At 37.9% G+C, this 20,399-nt stretch overlaps 1 protein-coding gene across 4 annotated transcripts in view; it reads right to left on the reverse strand.

Annotated features, from left to right (window-relative positions):
• Positions 1-5,679: 5,679 nt before the first annotated feature.
• Positions 5,680-20,399, reverse strand: part of LOC130931983 (phosphoribosyl pyrophosphate synthase-associated protein 2) — a 32,014-nt gene continuing 17,294 nt past the window's right edge. For all 4 annotated transcript variants that reach the window (XM_057861303.1, XM_057861304.1, XM_057861302.1 and 1 more), the window contains exons 2-11: positions 19,809-19,969; positions 17,779-17,831; positions 15,412-15,478; positions 15,149-15,321; positions 13,434-13,549; positions 13,109-13,164; positions 9,994-10,142; positions 9,198-9,268; positions 8,955-9,101; positions 5,680-8,879 (exon numbers count right to left, since the gene is read on the reverse strand). In XM_057861303.1, the coding sequence (XP_057717286.1) occupies positions 8,721-8,879; positions 8,955-9,101; positions 9,198-9,268; positions 9,994-10,142; positions 13,109-13,164; positions 13,434-13,549; positions 15,149-15,321; positions 15,412-15,478; positions 17,779-17,831; positions 19,809-19,891 (1,074 nt within the window). In that variant the 5' untranslated portion in view covers positions 19,892-19,969 and the 3' untranslated portion in view covers positions 5,680-8,720. The remainder of the gene's footprint in view (positions 8,880-8,954; positions 9,102-9,197; positions 9,269-9,993; positions 10,143-13,108; positions 13,165-13,433; positions 13,550-15,148; positions 15,322-15,411; positions 15,479-17,778; positions 17,832-19,808; positions 19,970-20,399) is intronic.

Consider the following 20,399-nt stretch of genomic DNA (forward strand, 5'->3'; position numbering starts at 1 on the left):
GGGTGGACAGGTGTCTTTATGCAGCTATCGACCTTAAACAAGTGCATTTGATCCAGGATAGTGAGTGAGTGAGTGAGTGAGTGAGTGAGTGAGTGAGTGAGTGAGTGAGTGAGTGAGTGAGTGAGTGAGTGAGTGAGTGAGTGAGTGAGTGAGTGAGTGAGTGAGTGAGTGAGTGAGTGAGTGAGTGAGTGAGTGGAGGTGGACTTTTAATAGGTGGTCTAACAGGTTTTTCTGGGTCGGAATTCTAGCTGATAGACAGGTGTTCAAATACATATTTGCAGCTGCACTTACGATGAAAATTTCAGACTCCTCCATGATTTCTAAGTGGGAGAACTTATAATATATAATAATAATATACTATAATAGTAATACTTTTCTTCACTGTAACCACTCAACTGCACAAACACCTGAGCAACTGTCACCCCTTATGCATGTTCATGTTTGAATTTATAAGCACAGTCTGTTGAGAATCAGTTGCTGACAATGTATTGTGGCTGTGGGCCTTCACTATGGCAACTTCGCTTCCACACTAATTATCCTTTTTTTTTTTGGTTGATGGAGTGGAATGCAGTCATGCAGGCTTGAAGACTTTTTCCGGTGAAAATGGATGAGTTAATAGTGAATGCTATAAAGAAAAAGATGCTTCATGAATTGAAAAAGTCTATTTCAGAGCATTTTCATGTCGAACTGGCACAGGCAGCTGTATCTCCGTTGTGTCTGCTTTTTAAAGGACTCGTGGAGTTCTCAGATTAGCTTGTCTCAAGCATTTGACCATTTAACCTCCAAAAAACGTAGTCTTTGTAGTGTCAATCATTAAAGGGTGCTGTCCTCCTGAGCACTTAAAACATTGTGCTACAAGGATGCCGAGTCGTAAAAAGGCCATAAAGTAATAAATTCAAGAATTTGCTCATCCTATAGCCCTTCGGCTGTGTCCCAAAATGAGATGTGTATGTAAGAGCATACACATACTGAAAGAAAGGCAATCTGAGAACGTCAGGTCATGAAACAGCGCAGTTAGAATCTTGCTGAGTGTAAATTCAAGACATACAGTGGGGAGAACAAGTATTTGATACACTGCCAATGGGAAAACCCATTGGCAGTGTATCAAATACTTGTTCTCCCCACTGTATGAATAGTGTTAATGGACAATCCAAATATACTTATCCTGTTATTAGCGGTGCACGCATTAACTCATTGGCTGCTACGGAGGGTGCTAGACATTTAAACCGGGAGGGATAAACTAGCTTTAAAAAGTTTGAATAGCCTTTAATAACCTTTAAACAACACAATTTCTAGATACACCGATTAAGCTGACGCACACCTTAGCTTGGCTAAACAAGCACTTTTCCAAAAAAAAAAAAAAAAAAAAAAAAAAAAAAAAAAAAAAAAAAAAAAAAGATACTTTGATTAAATATTATGTATCAGTGCTTCTCAATTATTTTATGGTACGCCCCCCCAAGGAAGACGTAAATATTTTGCGCCGCCCCCAAGCTCTCTGCCGCCACTGTAAATAGTATCAATTGTCTATAAAATTATTATTATATTACGCATTTGCCTAACATTGTGTCCTTTTTTTCTACTTAAGAAAAAACAGTAATATAAATGAACTTAGAATAAAGTATAACTTTATTAACATTGTTTTGTTTGTAACAGAAAAGACTTAACGGGCATCAATTTGCCTGAATTAAAAAAAAAGTCACATCCAAATTGTAAAAATACACTCAAGGTACATTTTTGACCATTTGATACTGAAAAATAAAATGTAATAAAATCAGTAAATAATAAAAAAAAATCAAATTGATTAGAAGCATTAACTCATGAGGACAATATGCCCAAAAAATTGACCGAAAAAAACCCAAAACTGAATAGAAGGGGGGGGGGGGAAAGTGTCTTTGGACAAGAGTGTCTTTGGACAGAAGTAGTTTTTATTTTCGCTGCTCACAGTATCACCTCATTTGCAATGGTGTAGGGTTATTTAGCAATGAGCATGCTAACAGTGCTAACAGTGGTTTATTGATATAACACGGACAAAGCGGGACAATTGTTGGCAATATTCGCCACGTTATCGCTGAAAAACAATCAAGCGGCTTATCAATGAGATTGGGGTCTAATGTCTTTCAGTGGCGTCTTAATTGATCTGGCTTCCGGCTGTCCGCTATAATCATTTTTAGAGAGTAAACAGTGGTTTTTCCTCTTCTCCCACTGTATTAAAAGTCAAAGCCAAAAGGCCCGAAAAAAGCGCATCCTCGGCGGCGTGACGATCCCAAGTCGAAAATGGCACTTCTCGGGCGGATACGTGAGAACCGGAGAAGACAGTGGGTGGCTGTGTGAGTCCGGTCGGAAAACGGCTTTCAAAAACGGCGCACAGCTCTTCTTCATGTCTCTTTTCTGTGTGCTCTTGCTTAATTCAAAAATACTGAGCGCACTCTGAAAATGAGAGCACTTCCACCCACTGAGGGGATGTGCAAGTACGCTTTATTCTAGTACGCCAAAAAAAAAACATGTTCCCAGAGCTCACATGCGCCACCCCTGGCATCGCTCTGCGCCCCACTATTTGAGAAGTACTGGTATATATATATACAGTATATACAGTATCTTGTAGTAGCCTTAATCACCCACAATTCTAGCCTGTTAAAAAGGTATGTCAAAATATGTCTTCAAATAAAATCAGACCGTGGTGATGAAAAGGTCGGGGTCACCTACAGTGCTGGCAAAAAATATTGGCACCCCTGCAATTGTGTCAGATAATGCTCAATTTGTCCCAGAAAATGATTGCTATTACAAATGCTAGTAATATCTTTATTTATTTTGATGCAATTAAAAAACGCAAAAGAGAATGGGAAAAAAATTAAATCCTTTTACACAAAACTCCAAAAATGGGCCGGACAAAAGTATTGGCAACCTCAGCCTAATACTTGGTAGCACAACCTTTCAACAAAATAACTGCGAACAACCGCTTCCGGTATCCATCAATGAGATTCGTACAATGCTCTGCTGGAATTTTAGACCATTCTTCTTTTGCCAACTGATCCAGGTCTCTGAGATTTTAAGGGTGACGTCTCCTAACTGCCATTTTCAGATCTCTGCACAGGTGTTCTATGGGATTCAGGTCTGGATTCATTGCTGGCCACTTTAGAAGTCTCCAGTGCTTTCTCTCAAACCATTTTCCAGTGCTTTTTTTGAAGTGTGTTTTGGGTCATTGTCCTGCTGAGGGAGACCCAGCTTTCTCACACCTGGCCTTAAATTATGCTGCAAAATTTGATGGTAGTCTTCAGACTTATAATGCGATGCACACGGTCAAGCAGTCCAGTGCCAGAGGTAGCAAAGCAACCCCAAAACAGCAGAGAACCTTTGAGAGCCTCGTTTTTTTCCCTGTAAACTCTATGTTGATGCCTTTTCCTAAAAAGCTCTACTTTTGTCTCATCTGACCAAAGAACATTCTTCCAAAACGTTTTTGGCAAACTCCAGCCTGGCTTTTTTATGTCTCTTGGTCAGAAGTGGGGTCTTCCTGGGTATCCTACCCTAGAGTCCCTTTTCATTCAGACGCCGACGAGTAGTACGGGTTGACACTGTTGTACCCTCGGACTGCAGGACAGCTTGAACTTGTTTGGATGTTAGTCGAGTTTCTTTAGCCACCCTCCCCTCATTCTTTTGTTGAAATTCATTGAAATAAAAAAAGACCCGCCACTGCTGTCAAATTACTATTTGTAGAAGAAATACATGCCATTTATGAATTTTTTAATGGATTTTTCCCCCTCCTTTTTAACCATTTCAATATCTTTAAAAGGTTTTTGGCAGGTTTGCTTTGGTGCAAATAACTGCGTACTAATACTTTCTGGGAAAAAAAGTTTATTTTTCTTTAAATTCAGTTAGTGCTGAAAATAAATACAAAACATTTTTTAGACCGCATCTGGCCAAGTGACAAAGACCTGCTTCAGTCAATTTGTGTGCTTGAATGAGCTTCCCATTTCTTGGATGGATGTGTGTTACGGACGAACTCTGTGTGCCTTATGACGTATGATGACTGACTAAAAAGTTTACAAATATTTACTGAAGTGGGGGGAGGACAAATTGACATCCACGTCATCCCAGAACTTTGGACAGTTTTGTAGCATTGCAGATAATTAAACAGAACAAAGTATTGATTAGGTAATGGCACATAGTTATATTGAATGGACATACCAACATCAGAAAAATTCCAGTTAAACTTCAGCAAGATTTGACCCCAGTTTAACCCTTTATAGGCCACTCATTGACGGCGCTAGATTTCCAATTCATTTTGACTATGGATGAGCAAATGAACTAATTTGAAAACTTAAGCATTCAAAGCCAGTCCAGCCAATTTAAATGAATTGGACATCATTTATTGTCAATGAAAGGCAATGAGTTAAATAATATGAATATAAATAATGAGCAACTTAGTGTTATTGGGGTCAAAAACCAGTGTTTCATATTAATTTTATTGATTTATAATTTAATCAGAAATATATATATTAAAAAAAAAATTATATGATGTCATAAGCACACGTGTGTAGCAAATATTAATAGTGTGGCCTAAATGACCCAAAATGAAATTTTCCATGTAAGTGGATGCCAGTTCTTTATATTTTTTTAATTACCAAAACTGCTATAAAGGGTTCAAACTATGGCAACAACACACATCTACTTTTATCAAATTGGACAGACACCTAAATAGTAGCATACCCCCCCCCCCCCCCCCAAAAAATGACATAAGCCTTAAAATAAAAAAAGCAGCAGGACGCTTGACAATCTGCCAACCTGTAATACAACAGCCCCAATTGTCTTGACTGTGTGGTGAAGGTGTGTGCGTGTTCCGAGTGTCCGCCCAAAAGCTCAGGCAATCGTGAGGTACAATCTTTCATGGAGGACATTCATCACTGATAATTATCCTGAAGATGGCTAACTCATTTACTAACAACTTTAGCTCGAAATGTAAGAATGCCCACTTTGACACCAATGAACTTAATCATCTGTGAGCGGCGACTAAAAAAACAAGGGGTTCTTGCGATAATCCCTGAAACATGAAAATCCTTTGACAAAAAAAAACTAACTCTAAAATACAACACCATGGAGAAATAAGTCAATGCTAACAATTGGCACAGCAGGCAAACTAATGCGTAACGGGGGGAAAAACGGGCATCTACTTAGAGAACATACAAGTTACTTAAATATGAGAAAATTGTATAAGGGTGTGTCCTGACACACAATAGCAATACTTTGTGAAAGTGTGCATCAGTGTATCAGACTATTCATTAAAATAAAGAATGTTGAACTTCAAAAATCACAGGATGAACCTAAAATGCACTATTCCATGTTTCCGTATATTTCGCACAACAGAGCAAAATTAACACTTTTTTTTTTCTTTTAAACACCCCCCAACGTGTTCCTTTCTGTCCCTCAAGTCTCTCTTGTCGCAACCTGCTGATGACACCAAGTGTGGCAAAGCACCGTTTACGCTAGGGCGATAAATTGATGAGATGCTTTTTAAAAAATTTTTTTTATTGTGGATGATTAAAACTTTTTTTTTTGTCAATTACCTTGTATTTGTGATCTAACAGCACAAATTGGAGGGAAGGTGGAAAAATATATTTTAGTTTTGCCCATCATTTTTTGTTCATTGTTCATTTTTTTATCGAGCAAGTGAGCAAGTGTTTGGTTAAAAAAAAAAAAAAAAAAAAAAAAAAAGTACCCTATAAATTCCTGTTGTTCACATATGTGGATGATACACTTTGGGTCATGTAGGCCAGGATATCACCGTTTGGTCTATACAAGTACAGCCAAGATGACCCCAAAAAGTGATGTCCACATATGTAACGACCTCAACTTAAATTATATACATTTCTTTATGAATAATTATATATTGATTAAAAAGTTAAAAAAAAAAATTTTTTTTTTAAAATCACATATTGCCTGCCATTGACAAGGACACAGAGGTCCAATTCTATTAAAGGGGACCTCAGACTTAAAGACTTGTAGTCTCTAATAAGCCACAATTGTTCTCTTTTATTAAAATATGTTATTAGAAACGCATAATATATTGCCATTGATTTTAAAATCTATCATATTTAGTACATGTTTTGACCTACGTAGGGCGCCACGTTTTAAGCGTGCAATGGATGCTCGGGGTGATGACGTAGATTGTCACTGGTACTCGACGAATACTACAGGGTTACAGCAGCAGCGTACCGTACGAATGCTATTTTTAGACCGCTAGGCTGCGTGACATAACCGTTGTAAACTGGAAGGGGTTCAACATAGAAGCGCACTCGCATACAATGATACAACCCATGTTATTTCTGCTTGTTTTCTGCAGGTAATCTTTCAAAAACAGAACATGCCGAATAAACACTGCTGCTATGCAACTCATAGAAATGACTCTAGACATTACCACAGTCTACATATGAAGGATGTTTTCTTTTCCGAAGCCAAAAACTCGGAAGGAAAAAAATGTGAACAATGGATCAACTCATGTGGACGTCCAAAAGACCAGTTTAACACCAGCAAGGTGAAGCCATTCACCTTTATACGCAGTAAACATTTTGTTGGGGGCCATGGTCCAACAGATGACAATCCTGATCCATTGCCTGCCACAGCCTGTCCCAAAGAGGTAGGCAATTTTGATATTTTTACTTATTTTTTCAGTGTAGGGTTTTGCCGTGCTGCTTCTGTCTGACAATGAATGACCTGAAGATTAAAAAAAATATATATATATATACATCACAACAGTCATGTAGGCCAATCTTTCTAAAATACGGATATTTGAATAAATTAGCTATGTTTGGCCTTGGTCTTTTTGTAGTAAGCCTGTTGATGCCTACAGGCTCAGATTTAACAGCTTTACCTGTTCTGTTGGAAATAAACCTCCTTATTAAGGAGGAAGTGTAAATAAACAGAATTAAGATTTCTTATTGGTGAAAAAAATGAAAATTGTTCGTTTGTTGACACAGAGTTGCATTTGCGATCGCTACACAAAAATAGCAATATAAATTACCCCCATGAACGGTCATAGACAAAAGACAACCAGAGGATATAATATATAAGAAAGACAGTGCATATGCTGGTAAAGAATAGCTTGTTGAAACAATGTCATTGTCAGTGGCGTAAGGCAATGCACACAAGATAAACGCGTCGATAAGAAAAGCTACCTCGGGATCAGGTCGGGTCTTTTTTTAGCCCTCCACACTCAAGCAATCTCTTTAACTGAACATTTGTATGTTCTACCACATCCTTACCGGTGAATTTGGCACCAGGGACATCGTTTTCGGACAGAATTGGTAGGTTTAGCTCAGTAAACATCTCGTTCGTACAATATTTACATGCATATAGCATGAGGGACAAACGCCAGGTTGACCCTGCCTCTAGCAACAGTTGCTAACGTCATGAATATTAATAAGCAAAGGTGACGTGTTACGTGCAGTACGCCATTCCTTCTACGCGGTGAGACGTCCAACACATACTCATCAGTTAAAAGCGGCGAGTACTTACTATTTGTGTTTTTACTGAATATTTTATTACCTTTTCATTGCATCAAAATACTTTTTGCATGCATTTCCCTCTCATACTTTTAAGTATTGTTTTGTGGTAGCTTTAAAGCAGATTGTTGATCTGCTGACCATATTGATCAAGTAGCATATTCAAACCACCCTTATTTGATATTACTATGCTTAAGTATTTTCTTAGGGCATCTTTAGTATGTTCTGTCTGTATGCATCTAAACAAAACAAGCTTAAAGCGCACAGTAGTACTTTGGGTATCAAATTCGCCACTTGTAGCACGTTTCGCTGGTGTAGCACATTTTGGCAGAACAGAGTTATTTTTTTCCCCCTACTCTCATCTCGTCTCATCCCGTCTTTCCTGTTCATTTTGCTTTTGCTGCTTGTTTCGTGAAATAGTGCTGTCATGCCCATTAATGTTCCTCTCGGGTTCAAATTTAAAGGGTTGAACAGGCGACATGTTTATGTCACTAGAGTCATACTCTAGAAGCGCGTAAACATGTAACGTCACCGCCCTGTGACGTCGACCTAATAGTTAAACTAATTTTACAAATTGTATAAAAACAAAAACATCAAGAGGGGTTTCAATATCAAATTATTTTAACTCATAATAACGTTTATCTTTTAAGAACTACATGTCTTTCTATCCGTGGATCCCTTTAAACTAGGAGGACTCACCGTGTATGTAATCTTTCAGTGCCATTGACATTCATTCATTTGCCCCTCCCAGTCAAAATAAATTGGACATCAGGCGCCGTCAATGGCCGCCAATGAGTGGTAGGGTTACACTTTGTTTTTGAGCTTTCTCCAGGGGGAAAACTGATTTGGGGTGAAGTCTGATTTTATTTTAAGATCATAATGCTCAGGTCTAGTACCGCTGCTCAATTGCCAAGTGTCATCCGGGCCTCATGATGTCAAACCGAATAACATGATAAAAAGGATTGTTTAAATACTTAGTTCTAGCAGTCTATTTGTAAATTAAGATCATATTAGCAATTTTGCCGCTTTTCAAACATTTTGAGAAGGGAAAATTTACTGGGAGCCTATCATAGTGCATTTCAGGTTCTAACATTGTGATTAGTATAAACAGCAAGGACAAGGTTTCTTCTACATGACTAAAAATACATGGAGGTCGTCACTGTATGTGCGTACGGGTATACAGCGCACGCTTTGAGGTGTGGCAAGGCAAATCGCACAGAAGCGTGTTCAATCATCCACTCCTATGTTGCGAAAAAGATAGGACATGGACTCTCCGTTGTGGATACGTCTGATGGCCTCCGACAGGATCATGCTGATGTCCACAGTCTTGATCTTCGGACATTGGAGCTTCTGCAGTTCGTGAGGGATCGTGTTGGTCACTACCACCTTCGGGCAAAAGGACGGGAGCGATTTAAAAAGATGAGGCATGACATTGTTGGGCCGACCGAGTTGGAAATGCACCTCATCGATGGACGACTCCTCGATAAATCTGGGGGCGTCGCAGGAGAGGATGCCGTGGGTGGCCATGATGAATATCTTGTAAGCCCCTCGTTCCTTCAATGTTTCAGCCGCCGCCACAAAACTGTCAACATCGTCGATGATGTCATCCTGTGCACAGCCGACACAAAGTTAACAAGGCTTTTAAACCAACCTGCTTTGTCAAGGCGATATCCTGCAAAATACTAGTATGTGTTTTTGTCTTACCACTATGATGGCAATGCGGCCTCCTACATCTCCTACCACAGTGATGGGGGGTTTCTCCTTGGGAATCAACACTGGTAGTAACAAAAAAATGAGATAAACCATTGGCACCGTTCAGTAACCGCAGAACATAACTCTAGTTTGTCTGGTCAATATTTAGATGCAGATGTTTTTTTTGTTTGTTTTTTTTGGTAAAAAACAAAAAAACAAACAAACAAAAAAAACACAGAAAAATTGGCACTAGGGTTGGGTACACAAACACTACCCTTACATTTACAGGACCAAATTAAATCCAATTTAATATTAAGTCTTTCAAAATTATTAAAATTATTGAGTGAGCTTTACAGTACATCGTATCTGTGCTATGAAATAATATCACAGAGATGTCTACAAAGTTCAAATTTGAAGAGCAAAGCAAAATTTGCAATGTAAAAATGTAGATAAGTCTTACTGTAACATTACTTGAATATTCATACTACAAATGTGCTAACTAAACACTCATGTTACATGGATCAAAGGCAGTAAATCTCACAGGCGGATCTTGTCCACAGGAACTGCAGTTATACGATAGCTGTTGAATTTAGCAATGGCTGTAGAACAAATACAGAACAAGTACTCTGAATACAAGCAAGCAATCACAGGAAATGGATGCTCAGGTGCTGAAATGAAGCCCTGGACTGTCCATTTACCACCATTTGGTTTAGAAGCGGTACCAAGTTGATACTGGTTTTCGGTACCCAACCCTAATCAGGAACTTGGAAAGATGGTAAAATAATAATTGAGTATTTGGGGTTATTACGTGGTATTTCCATGCTTGGATGAATGGCTCCCGTGGTTTTGACAGTAGGCGGCGAGTGTCGCCCGTCCACCTGGTCAGATTCGGCATCCTGAGCTTCACCGTGGATCACCGCAATACCAAGACGCAGGCGCTCTGCAAACGACTGGGCTCTAGAACAGAAAACAAAAAAACAAGCTTCAGTGTCATTTAACTCTTTCAGGCCCAACGACGATGCTAGATGGCAAATTATGTCATATATGTTATAGACCTCAAATTTATAGAAAAATTATGTCATTCCTTTGTGCTGCTATTGTTTTTGAGGTATTAATTTCGAGTGATTACGTCACACAGCCTCTCCCATTTATTGCAAAATGGACCCAAAATGGTGCCATTCGTTTATGCTATCATTTTTGAGGTTTTGAAATATTCCGAGTGATGATGTCACTCGCAGCTTTTCCATATCCAACTCCCGCGGCTGACTGAGTGTACCAACTCTCTCAATAACAGAGGGGTGTCCCAACAACTAACACAAACGTAGCATAAACAAATGGCACCCCTTTGTATCCATTTTGCAGTAAATGCGGGGCTGCGAGGCCACGTCACCGCTCGAAATTAATATCTCAAGACCCCCCATAAAATAAAGACAAAGACAAGACTGATATACAGTGGGGAGAACAAGTATTTGATACACTGCCAATGGGTTTTCCCATTGTGAGTGTATCAAATACTTGTTCTCCCCACTGTATACATTCAACATACTGTACATAAGTGATGTATTTATTTATTATAACAATAAATCCATAAGATGGCATTAACATTATTAACATTCTTTCTGCTAAAGGGATCCACGGATAGAAAGACTTTAGTTCTTATAAGATAAATGTTAGTACAAGTTATCGTAATTTTATATTAAAACCCCTCTTAATGTTTTCGTTTTAATATTTTTAACATTTTCAATCAAAAAATCCCTGCCGTTCTTTCACAGTGTCTTCAACTACGTAGGGTAGTGATTGAAATACACCACAAGGTGTCAATGTCAAGTTTTAAATTACGTAGAAATCAAGCTAATGAGTGTTTTGTCCCTCAAATGACGCCATAGTTCCCCGTTTCCATTGTACTTCACGCTCATTTGAGTGCTGGCTTCACAACGTACAAGACCTCTGATAGTTTTTATATTGTGACTAAATATTGCCATCCAGTGTATTTGTTGAGCTAAACAAAATGTTTGAATTGAGTTTGACCAAAGTCTGAGTAAGTTTTATGTGTATTTTGCATAGCCATTTTGATTGGGAATGAACTTTTTTTTTTTGAGAGAAACATATTTTTGTTGTGCTTTCACTAAATGATACCCATGTTTGTTGTGAATGAGTTGCCGAAGTTTATGCCAATAAACGGCGCGGTCCATTGAACGCCTGTGTCCACTCGCCTTTCTCTGCCTCTTAGCTCTCAATGTGCAAAAAACGGCGTCATCGTAATCTGTTTAGGGCAATGCATGAGCGGGTCATTCCGTGCATGCGTTAAATGCGTCAAATATTTTAACGTGATTCATTTAAAAAATTACCGCCCGTTAACGCGATAAATTTGACAACACTATAATATATATAAAATGATAACAGTAAGAATGAAATTTTTACAGCACAAACATAGCATAAACGAATGGCACCATTAAAGGTCCATTTTGCAATAAATGGGGGGCTGTGTGACATCACTCGAAATTAATTTCTCAAGATCTCAAAAACAAGAGCACAACCGAAACTTACAGCACAAATGAAGCATAAACGATTAACACAATTTTTAATCAAAATGGGGGGACTGGTTGACCTCAGATTGACCAATAAAAGATATGTAAATATCTTAAAAAAGATGGCAGCACAAACGTAACTTCTTGCAGCACAAACGATTGTCATTTTAAATAAATTCGCTTCTGATGGGGTCCAACTTCAAGGAGGTCTTTTGAACTTGAAGGGTTGCAGCGAATGTTAATTCGCCTCTCCCAGTCAAAATGGATTGAATGTTTAGCACAGACAACGGCAGTCAATGAGTGCTCTACAAAAGAGTTAAAGGGATCCAAGGATAGAAAGACTTGTGGATCTTAAAATATAAACGTTATTAAGTAGTTGAAGTTGGTGACGTCACATGGTTACGCTGCCGGGCTTCCAGGGTGACTCTACAGATAAACATGTCATCTTTTCAACCCTTTCAATTTGAACCCGAGAGGAACATTAATGAGCATGACAGCACTGTCAATATTTCACAAAACAAGCAGAAAAATCAAAATGAACAGGAAAGACGGGATGAGACAAGAGTAGGAAAAAAAACAAGAGGCAAATTTGACACTTAAAGTACTACCGTGCGCTTTTTGCTTGTTTTGTTTAGATGCATCCAGACAGAACGTACTAAAGATGCCTTAGGAAAATACTTAAACGTAGTAATATCAAATAAGAGTGGTTTAAATATGCTACGTGACTAATGTGGTCAACAGATCAAAAATCTGCTTTACAGCTACCAGGAGAAAACAATGCTTAAAAGTACCAGGGAAACATATGCAAAAAGTATTTTGAGGCAATGAAAATTAAAAGGACTCAATAAAAACAAATAGTAAGTAGTTGCCGCTTTTAACCGATGAGCGCATGTGTTGGACGTCTCGCCGCATAGAAGGAATTGCAGTACCCCGGTAGTATTCGTCAAGTGACAGTGATAATTACGTCATGACCCTGAGCGTCCATTACAGGTATAAAACCAGGTCAACTAGGTCAAAACATGTACTAAATATCATAGATTTTTAAATCAATGGCAATATTTTATGAGTTTCTAATCACATACTTTCGTAAAAGAGAACAATTGTGGCTTATTAGGGCCTACAAGTCTAAGTCCAAGGTTCCCTTTAAATAAAAATGAGGGAGCAGCATGCCTCCAAATCAGTGACACCACGTGCATACAATTAGCCTTTTGAGTAGCCTTCAGTGTCGAAGTCCTCATTCACAATTTGAAGACTATGTAAGTACTCAGTCTAGCCTGAACACCATTGGGAGTGCATTCAGCATATACTTAACTGGAAAAGCATTTTAGTAGACTTTGACAACAAAAGCCCATAGATTTACGTTGTCTGTGTGCAATAAAAAAAAGAGGAACACACCTTTTAGCAGAAGCTGGTGATTTGGCCACAATCACTGCATTCCTATAGTCAGGGATCTGAAGGGTCAAAGAAGGAGAAAAAACAAAAAAGTTACACGTGCAGACTAGATAGGACAAAGGCCGCTCATCATTGACGGTACTCAACGTTATTGAGCTTTAAACAAATCTTGGGGACTTGATTCATTAAACATTTACATGAGGCTTGTAAAACTAATATCCATGGCACCCATCTCCTTTACCATTGATACTGTTAAGGTTGTGGGTAAACTGCTGCCTATCAATTCAATTAACTATCAAAAGATCAGATTTGTTAACAATCATTGTACCTCTTCTTGGATGTACTGCAACAAGAACGGTGACGCTCTCAGGTTATCCACCGGGATGTTGAAAAAGCCTTGTATCTCCTTCTGGTGAAGGTCCATGGTGATCAGGTGTGTGAGACCTACACAGCACGATGAGTAACTCATTCAGTGCCATTGACGATGACAGACGTCCAATTATGTGGCTCTTTTCATCCTTCTGCTGTGAGTTTGTCACTAGTAGATGTCCAATCCATTTGAACGGGGTTCCTACAGCTCAAGGCAAGTTAAATTCAAGATTCCTTAATGCTGTTTGAGATTAAATTCAAATCAACTCGACAACACACAAAAACCGAAATAAAAAAACAAACAAAACAAAAACAAACAAACCCCACGGGGCTCCAAGTAACGTGATCAAGTCCTTGCTAAAAGCCATGCCAGTAACGCAAAGGCTCAGGAAGTGACATTATTTAATCGTATGTTTTTTGTCCTAACCACAAAAGACTTTTTTTTTTTTTTTTTTCAAAAAATTTTCGCCATATTTCATCGTTTTGACGAGTGCCGTTATTTAAGCTTACGTGAAATCTGGCGAGAGCCAACATTAACGGCGCACTGTTCCCAGAAATGACAGAAGATAGGACGAGTTTTAAAGGGTGATGATTTGATTAAATAACTAGCTGACACTGTACAGGAGTAAAAAAAACAATTTTGTCATAAGTGACTAAAATTGTGGATTTTTCCATTTTGTTGACAGTGAATCAGTAAATTCTGAAACATAAAAAACGTTACCAAATCATTTTTTAAAAATTTCTAACATAAAATCATACTTTTGAAAACTGAATTTATGATGCTTTAATTAAGGATGTTCCGATCACCTATTTTTGCACCTGAGTCCGAGTCACCTGATTTTGAGAATCTGCCGATACAGTCCCGATACAGGGGGGGGAGAAGAGGTTTTAAACATTTTACTGTCCCACCTTACCACCTTCAAAATGTGGATCATTTTAAAACAATAACAATGCAGAAAAATGCTTGTCTTTATTAAATGCTTCATTGAGTAAGTCCACACAAATCCACTCATACTTTAACGCTCACACTGCTGAGAACAGCCTCTCACTTACAAAATGAGCTGCCAAAGCACACTACCGCTATTGTTTAACAATCTAAACGATGATTGACAAATCTGCGCCTTTGAAGGTAGCGCTACCGAAATTCTCTGGCAAGATCAAAGCTTCAAACCTGTCAATCATCGTTAACTTTAACAAACTCCAGTGCACTGCTGACCAAGAAAAGCAGCAGGCAGGAGGGAGAGTGAGGGGCTGTATGAGCACGAAGCAGAAAAACAACAATATTTTTAAAATTAAAAAACAATCCTTTTCACCCGATTCCGATCCTCTGAAAAATGGTGCGATCAGCCTGATTTCCGATCGGAACATCCCTAGTTTTAATACCAAATAAAACATTGGCTGCCATTGACGGCGCTTCATTTCGCCCCTCCCTGTTAAAATGGATTGGACCTCTTGTGCAGTCAATGGCAGCCATTTGGTGCTCTGAACTCTGACAAAAAGAACTGCAAACTACAACGTGAAGCAGCCTTCAATGAACAACCTGAATGAATGACACAGTACAATACAATATTTTAGTCACTGCCACTTCTCTCAGGAAAGGTTGCTATAATCATGATCAATATTCCATTACTGTTAGATTTGCCTGTTTAGTAATACAAAAGACATACTACTCACCAGCTTTACACATCATCGAGGCAATAAGCTTGGAGACAATAGAGCCCCTTTTTCTCATCTTACACTGTTTACTGTAAGGGAAGTAGGGGAGGACACCCGTGATGCTTTTTGCACAAGATGTCCTGCACGCATACACTAAGATAAGCATCTCCATTATGGTTGTGTTCACATCTCTGGTAAGACACAAAAGTAGAAAGATAATAAAAATTATAAGTTGGGTTTAGAAGGACAATGCTGAAATGAATCAGGAAGTTCATTCCTACTTGGACACGGTCTGAATCACAAAGACATCCTTCCCTCGCACAGATTCTTGGATTTGTACACGCGTTTCTACAGAAACAAAAGAACATGGGAAAGAGATAACAGGTCTGAATTGCAGTACACGAGTAGGCGGTGTCTCCCACACAACCCTCTGTGTGAAAATGCAGATGTTTGTTTTCTAAAAGTGTGCCATCGACAAAGTTTAGAGCAGGGGTCTCAAACTCATATTTGTCATGGGTAGACATGTGCCGGTTACCGGTTTCACGGTTTACCGTGGTGTGAAAACGTCGCGGTTTCAAAACCACTAAAATTTTCCGTCATACCTTAGTACGGTATTCGGTATTTTTCATGTGCCAAAATGCAGCCGAAGTGGCTTGGTGCGGCACCGCTCACCCCTTCCCGTTTGTTGCCGTGAGTGTCACTAAACAGCCACCAAACCCAAAAACAAATCCTCCAAACACAAGGCGTACTTTTCTTCAATTTATTGAGCTCTCAAATTGTGGTGAAATATACAAATAAATGCATTTAAAACGCTGTACAATTTTATTTTTCCACGTGTGATTAGGTTCAACAGGATAGCAGTAGCTCCATTAAAAAGTTCGCCAAAAACAAAACACACATTTTCATTTCAAATTCAATATACAAACTAACTAAAACTTACAAAGACGAATGTTAGCCTAGGCTAAACTGGGAGAGCAGCTTCTTTTATGTCTCACAGCCGCTGAGTGAGAGAAAAGCTTAAATGCAGGGGGAAAGAAAAAGAATTGCGTCAAAGATCGCTAATTGAGAGAGGAGGTCTCACTCCTCACTTTTTTTTTTTTTTGATGAAACCTTTCCTCAACAATATTTACATTTTAACTAATTTATAAAACTAACTTATACATTCTTAACTAACTTATTAACTTATGAATTCTTTGTTCTTTTTAACACAAAGGCATGGCATCATGTAGACTAGAGTTGACACAGTGGCTGAAAATGGCGAAACTTCACTTGAGCTTCCCCCCTCAAAAAAAGTCATACAGTAGATATTTTTAATTTTATTTAGAAGTGTTTTTACTTTTTATAGCAATTATTTTGTTCTTACGCTAATATTGAGCAACTTGAGCTGTGGCTGTGGGTATAGTCTAGGTTCTATTTATTTTAATTTTATATAATATTTGTTATTTTTTGTTAATTTATTTATTTTCACATTATATTCATGTTCCAATTTGCAAATATGTTTTGAAAAAATCCTGTTCAATGGATTTTTTATTTTATTTTTTTTAAACCCATACATCTAAAAATTTTGGAGCTATAATTGCAATACCGTGATACCGTGAAACTGCGGTATTTTTGCTCACGGTTATCGTACCGTGAAAATCTCATACCGGCACATGCCTAGTCATGGGCCACAGTGTAGTTATGGTTTCATTATATTGGCCAAACACTTATTAATATTGGACTCATTTGGCTACCACTGACGTCACGAGACGTCGAATCCATTTTGATTGGATGGGGCTGCCAGCAATCGAACAATTGTGCTCAGTCAAAACGGATCGGCCGGTAAAGTAGGGATGCCACAATTGACAAATTGATTAGCAAATTAATCGATCATAAAGACTATTCTAGCTATCTAAAAATTGAAATACTACATTGTATATTTAGTATGTATAAATACATCGATACATTTTAAAATAGATAAATGTATAAATATTGAAATATTAACATTTTAATGACATTTAATTATTTAGTTTTCACATTGTTATTCCTTTTTTGTTTTTGAAGGGTGAGAAACTATATTTACTTTCCATTTTTTTTTTTTTTTTTTTAAATGTTTGGGCTTTCATATGTTTATTAACTCATTTATTTTTCGTTTTAATCATAAATGTGTTTGCAGTTGTTAAAAAACAAAGGGGTCGGGTACAAATTAACTTTTTTTCCCCCTCCATTTTTTGGATTTAATTAAATACCACAGGGAAAAAAAAAACAAATTTCCCCTCCCTGTTAATTGGGGGTGGGGGGGGGGGGGGGGGGGTCAGAAACTTTAATTGGCAAAAACAAAAAAAAACAAAAAAGTCGATGCAGGCTATTTACTTTCGCGGGCACACAAAATTATGTGGCCAGATCTGGCCCATGGCTTAATCCATGACTTAAACATAACATGGAGAAGAGTATTTGCACAAGGTCTTTGTCGAAGTGTTTTGTAGCTTACAAGTTCTGACCATTTCTTTTAAAACAACTTTAATAAAACAGGATTTAGTCTTATGTCAGCTTATGCAAAAACAAACAAAAAAAAAAAAAATCAGGCATTTATTAGTCTGGAAATGTGACGAAGAAGGATTTTCCTGACACAGGCAGATCAGAACGAGTGAGTGAGTATGAGAATTTACCTCTGTTGGCTTCCTGGTATACCTGCACCTTGCCAAGTTCCACCCCTAAACGCCTAAGAGAGAATCAAGAGTCAAGAGTGCAACATTAAAACAAAGAAAAAATATATATTTTATCCTATATTATGTTGGAAGTGTGATTTCTAAACCCATGTTCTCCTTGTCCAGTGACACTAAAGACAGCCAGAAACAGACTTCCATATGTGAACCGGCACAAAGAATACAGTCTCAGGTAAAGATGTCCCCGATCCAGTCATGTGATCGGAAATCAGGCCCGATCAGACAATTGAAATTTGGTGATCAAGATCTGATTTTTAAAACAGAATATTAGATGTACACTTTGATTTTACACTGTGTCAAGTTGATTTATTAACCTTTTAACTAGGGCTGTCAAAATTATCGCGTTAACGCACGGTAATTAATTTTTTAAATTAATCACGTTAAAATATTTGACGCAATTAACGCACATGTCCCTCTCAGTATTCTGCCTTTTGATAAGTTTTACAGCAAGGCTTTTTGTGCAGGTCTAACAGCGAACTCTTGTGGTCGCGTTGCGACATGGTTTATTGTTGTCTTGCCAGTTCAATATGGCTGCACGAAGTCTCGGGCTGACGCCTACGTTGTAATGTTGTGCTTATATGATCCTTGGACAAGATTTGTCCGTAAGTATGGTTGTTGTAAATAATGTACATATTATGTTAGTAAGCGAAATGTTATATTTTTTGTATGAGACGCTTTTTGTTTATGTTTAGTGAACCTGTATAGCGTGCTAAGCTAACGTTGTTGCTAATGCAATGCTTGTGTACTTTTTTTTTTGGTAGTTTTACGACGGTCTAAAGAGGACAATGGTTTGAGGCCATTTTATTAATAAATCAGATGAAAAAGGAAGAAGTCTGATTATTATGGCGTCGTTCACTAGCTGTCTAGCTTTGGAAAAAGTAGACGCTTCGGAGTGAGGACAGCACAGATTTAAATGACAGTAGAGTGAAATGCCCACTAGTCCTTATGTACCGTATGTTAAATGTATATATCCATCTTGTGTCTTATATTTCCATTCCAAAAATTTATTTTAAAGAAAATATCTATAATTTACAGAAAAATATGGCATATTTTATAGATGGTTTGAATTGCGATTAATTGCGATTAATTACGATTAATTAATTTTTAAGCTGTAATTAACTCGATTAAAATTTTTAATCGTTTGACAGCCCTACTTTTAACTCATTGCTTGCCATTGACAACTACAGGCATCCGATTCATTTTGACTGGGAAGACTGGCTTTTAATGCTCATGTGGCAGCCAATGACAAAGTCATTTGTTTTTCCCGGTAACAAGTGCAATTTCCAATATCTTAATATTTATTTATGTAAGAAAAGTCGATTTGTTTGCAACCTTATTTTGTTTTGCTCACCTGATGTGCAGAAAAAAAAAAAAACTGCATATTTTTTTCTTAAGTAGTTTAAGTACCTGCTACCTTAAGCCTGATACATTGCTATAATGTTGGGATATTTTCATATAAATTGCACATACAACAAATACAAATTCATCTTAACTCAAAATTTGGCTTGGGAATGGCTATGAAAGAATAAGTAGTTTGCTTTGGTGAACCTCGTCTGTACCTTTTTTGTTAATAGTCAACACAAAATGAGAACTGCACATAATGGCAATGCCTCAAGAGCCAGGTTAAACAAGTATTTTACTATAAACATTCACATGGTACTAAAAGGACCTTGAGAGGAGTATTTTGCAGAGGGTGTTCGTAAAGTGGCAGCATTTACAACATTTTCATAAGAAAGCTAATTTGCTCTAAAACTTTTTCAATTGAGTCCAGTTCATGTGCTTTTCTGCACATAAGCAGTACTAATAATTGAGGTGGAAAAAGCGCATTCAAGCATTGTTTACAGGCGGCATCACGCATCGGTAACAGATCTACTCCCAAAGTATATACTAGGAAATTATTCACCCAGAAAATGACATTTTGTTTCATTAACTTGCTGCAATTGCGAGTGTGAAATACATTGTCATGTACTTACTCTGCAATCCTCTTGCCTAACTCACGGCTGGACGGGTGTGAGTTGGCGGTGAAGATAACCAGGCCGCCCTTGGTGTGGTTCATGTCGCTGGGGTTTTGGCCGTTACTCTCCACACACTCAGGCAGAGGATCCCTAGGCACCCACGCTGCGCTGAGCCCTTCCTGCATGTTAAATAGAGGGCGGAGCAAATATTTAGTTACTGTTAAACAAACGAGAGGAGTCAACTCTGTCTTATCAGCTGCAACACAGAGGAACTAACAGTTTGTGTTACGAATTTTCTACTACAATGTGTGCAGACTCCTTATCCTACCGAAAGGTAGTGTCTCAAAACTTTTGACCGTGGGTGTCATTATATATACAGTGGGGCAAATAAGTATTTAGTCAACCACCAATTGTGCAAGTTCTCGTACTTATTAACGTGATTAATTTAAAAAAATATATATTAAAAAATATATAATTATATATTAAAATATTTGAGAGGCCTGTAATTGTCAACATGGGTAAACCTCAACCACGAGAGACAGAATGTGGGAAAAAAAAAAATCACATTGTTTAATTTTTAAAGAATTTATTACCCAATTAGAGTGGAAA

Source organism: Corythoichthys intestinalis, chromosome 16, assembly GCF_030265065.1.
Source record: "Corythoichthys intestinalis isolate RoL2023-P3 chromosome 16, ASM3026506v1, whole genome shotgun sequence".
In the NCBI taxonomy this organism is placed as follows: domain Eukaryota; kingdom Metazoa; phylum Chordata; class Actinopteri; order Syngnathiformes; family Syngnathidae; genus Corythoichthys; species Corythoichthys intestinalis.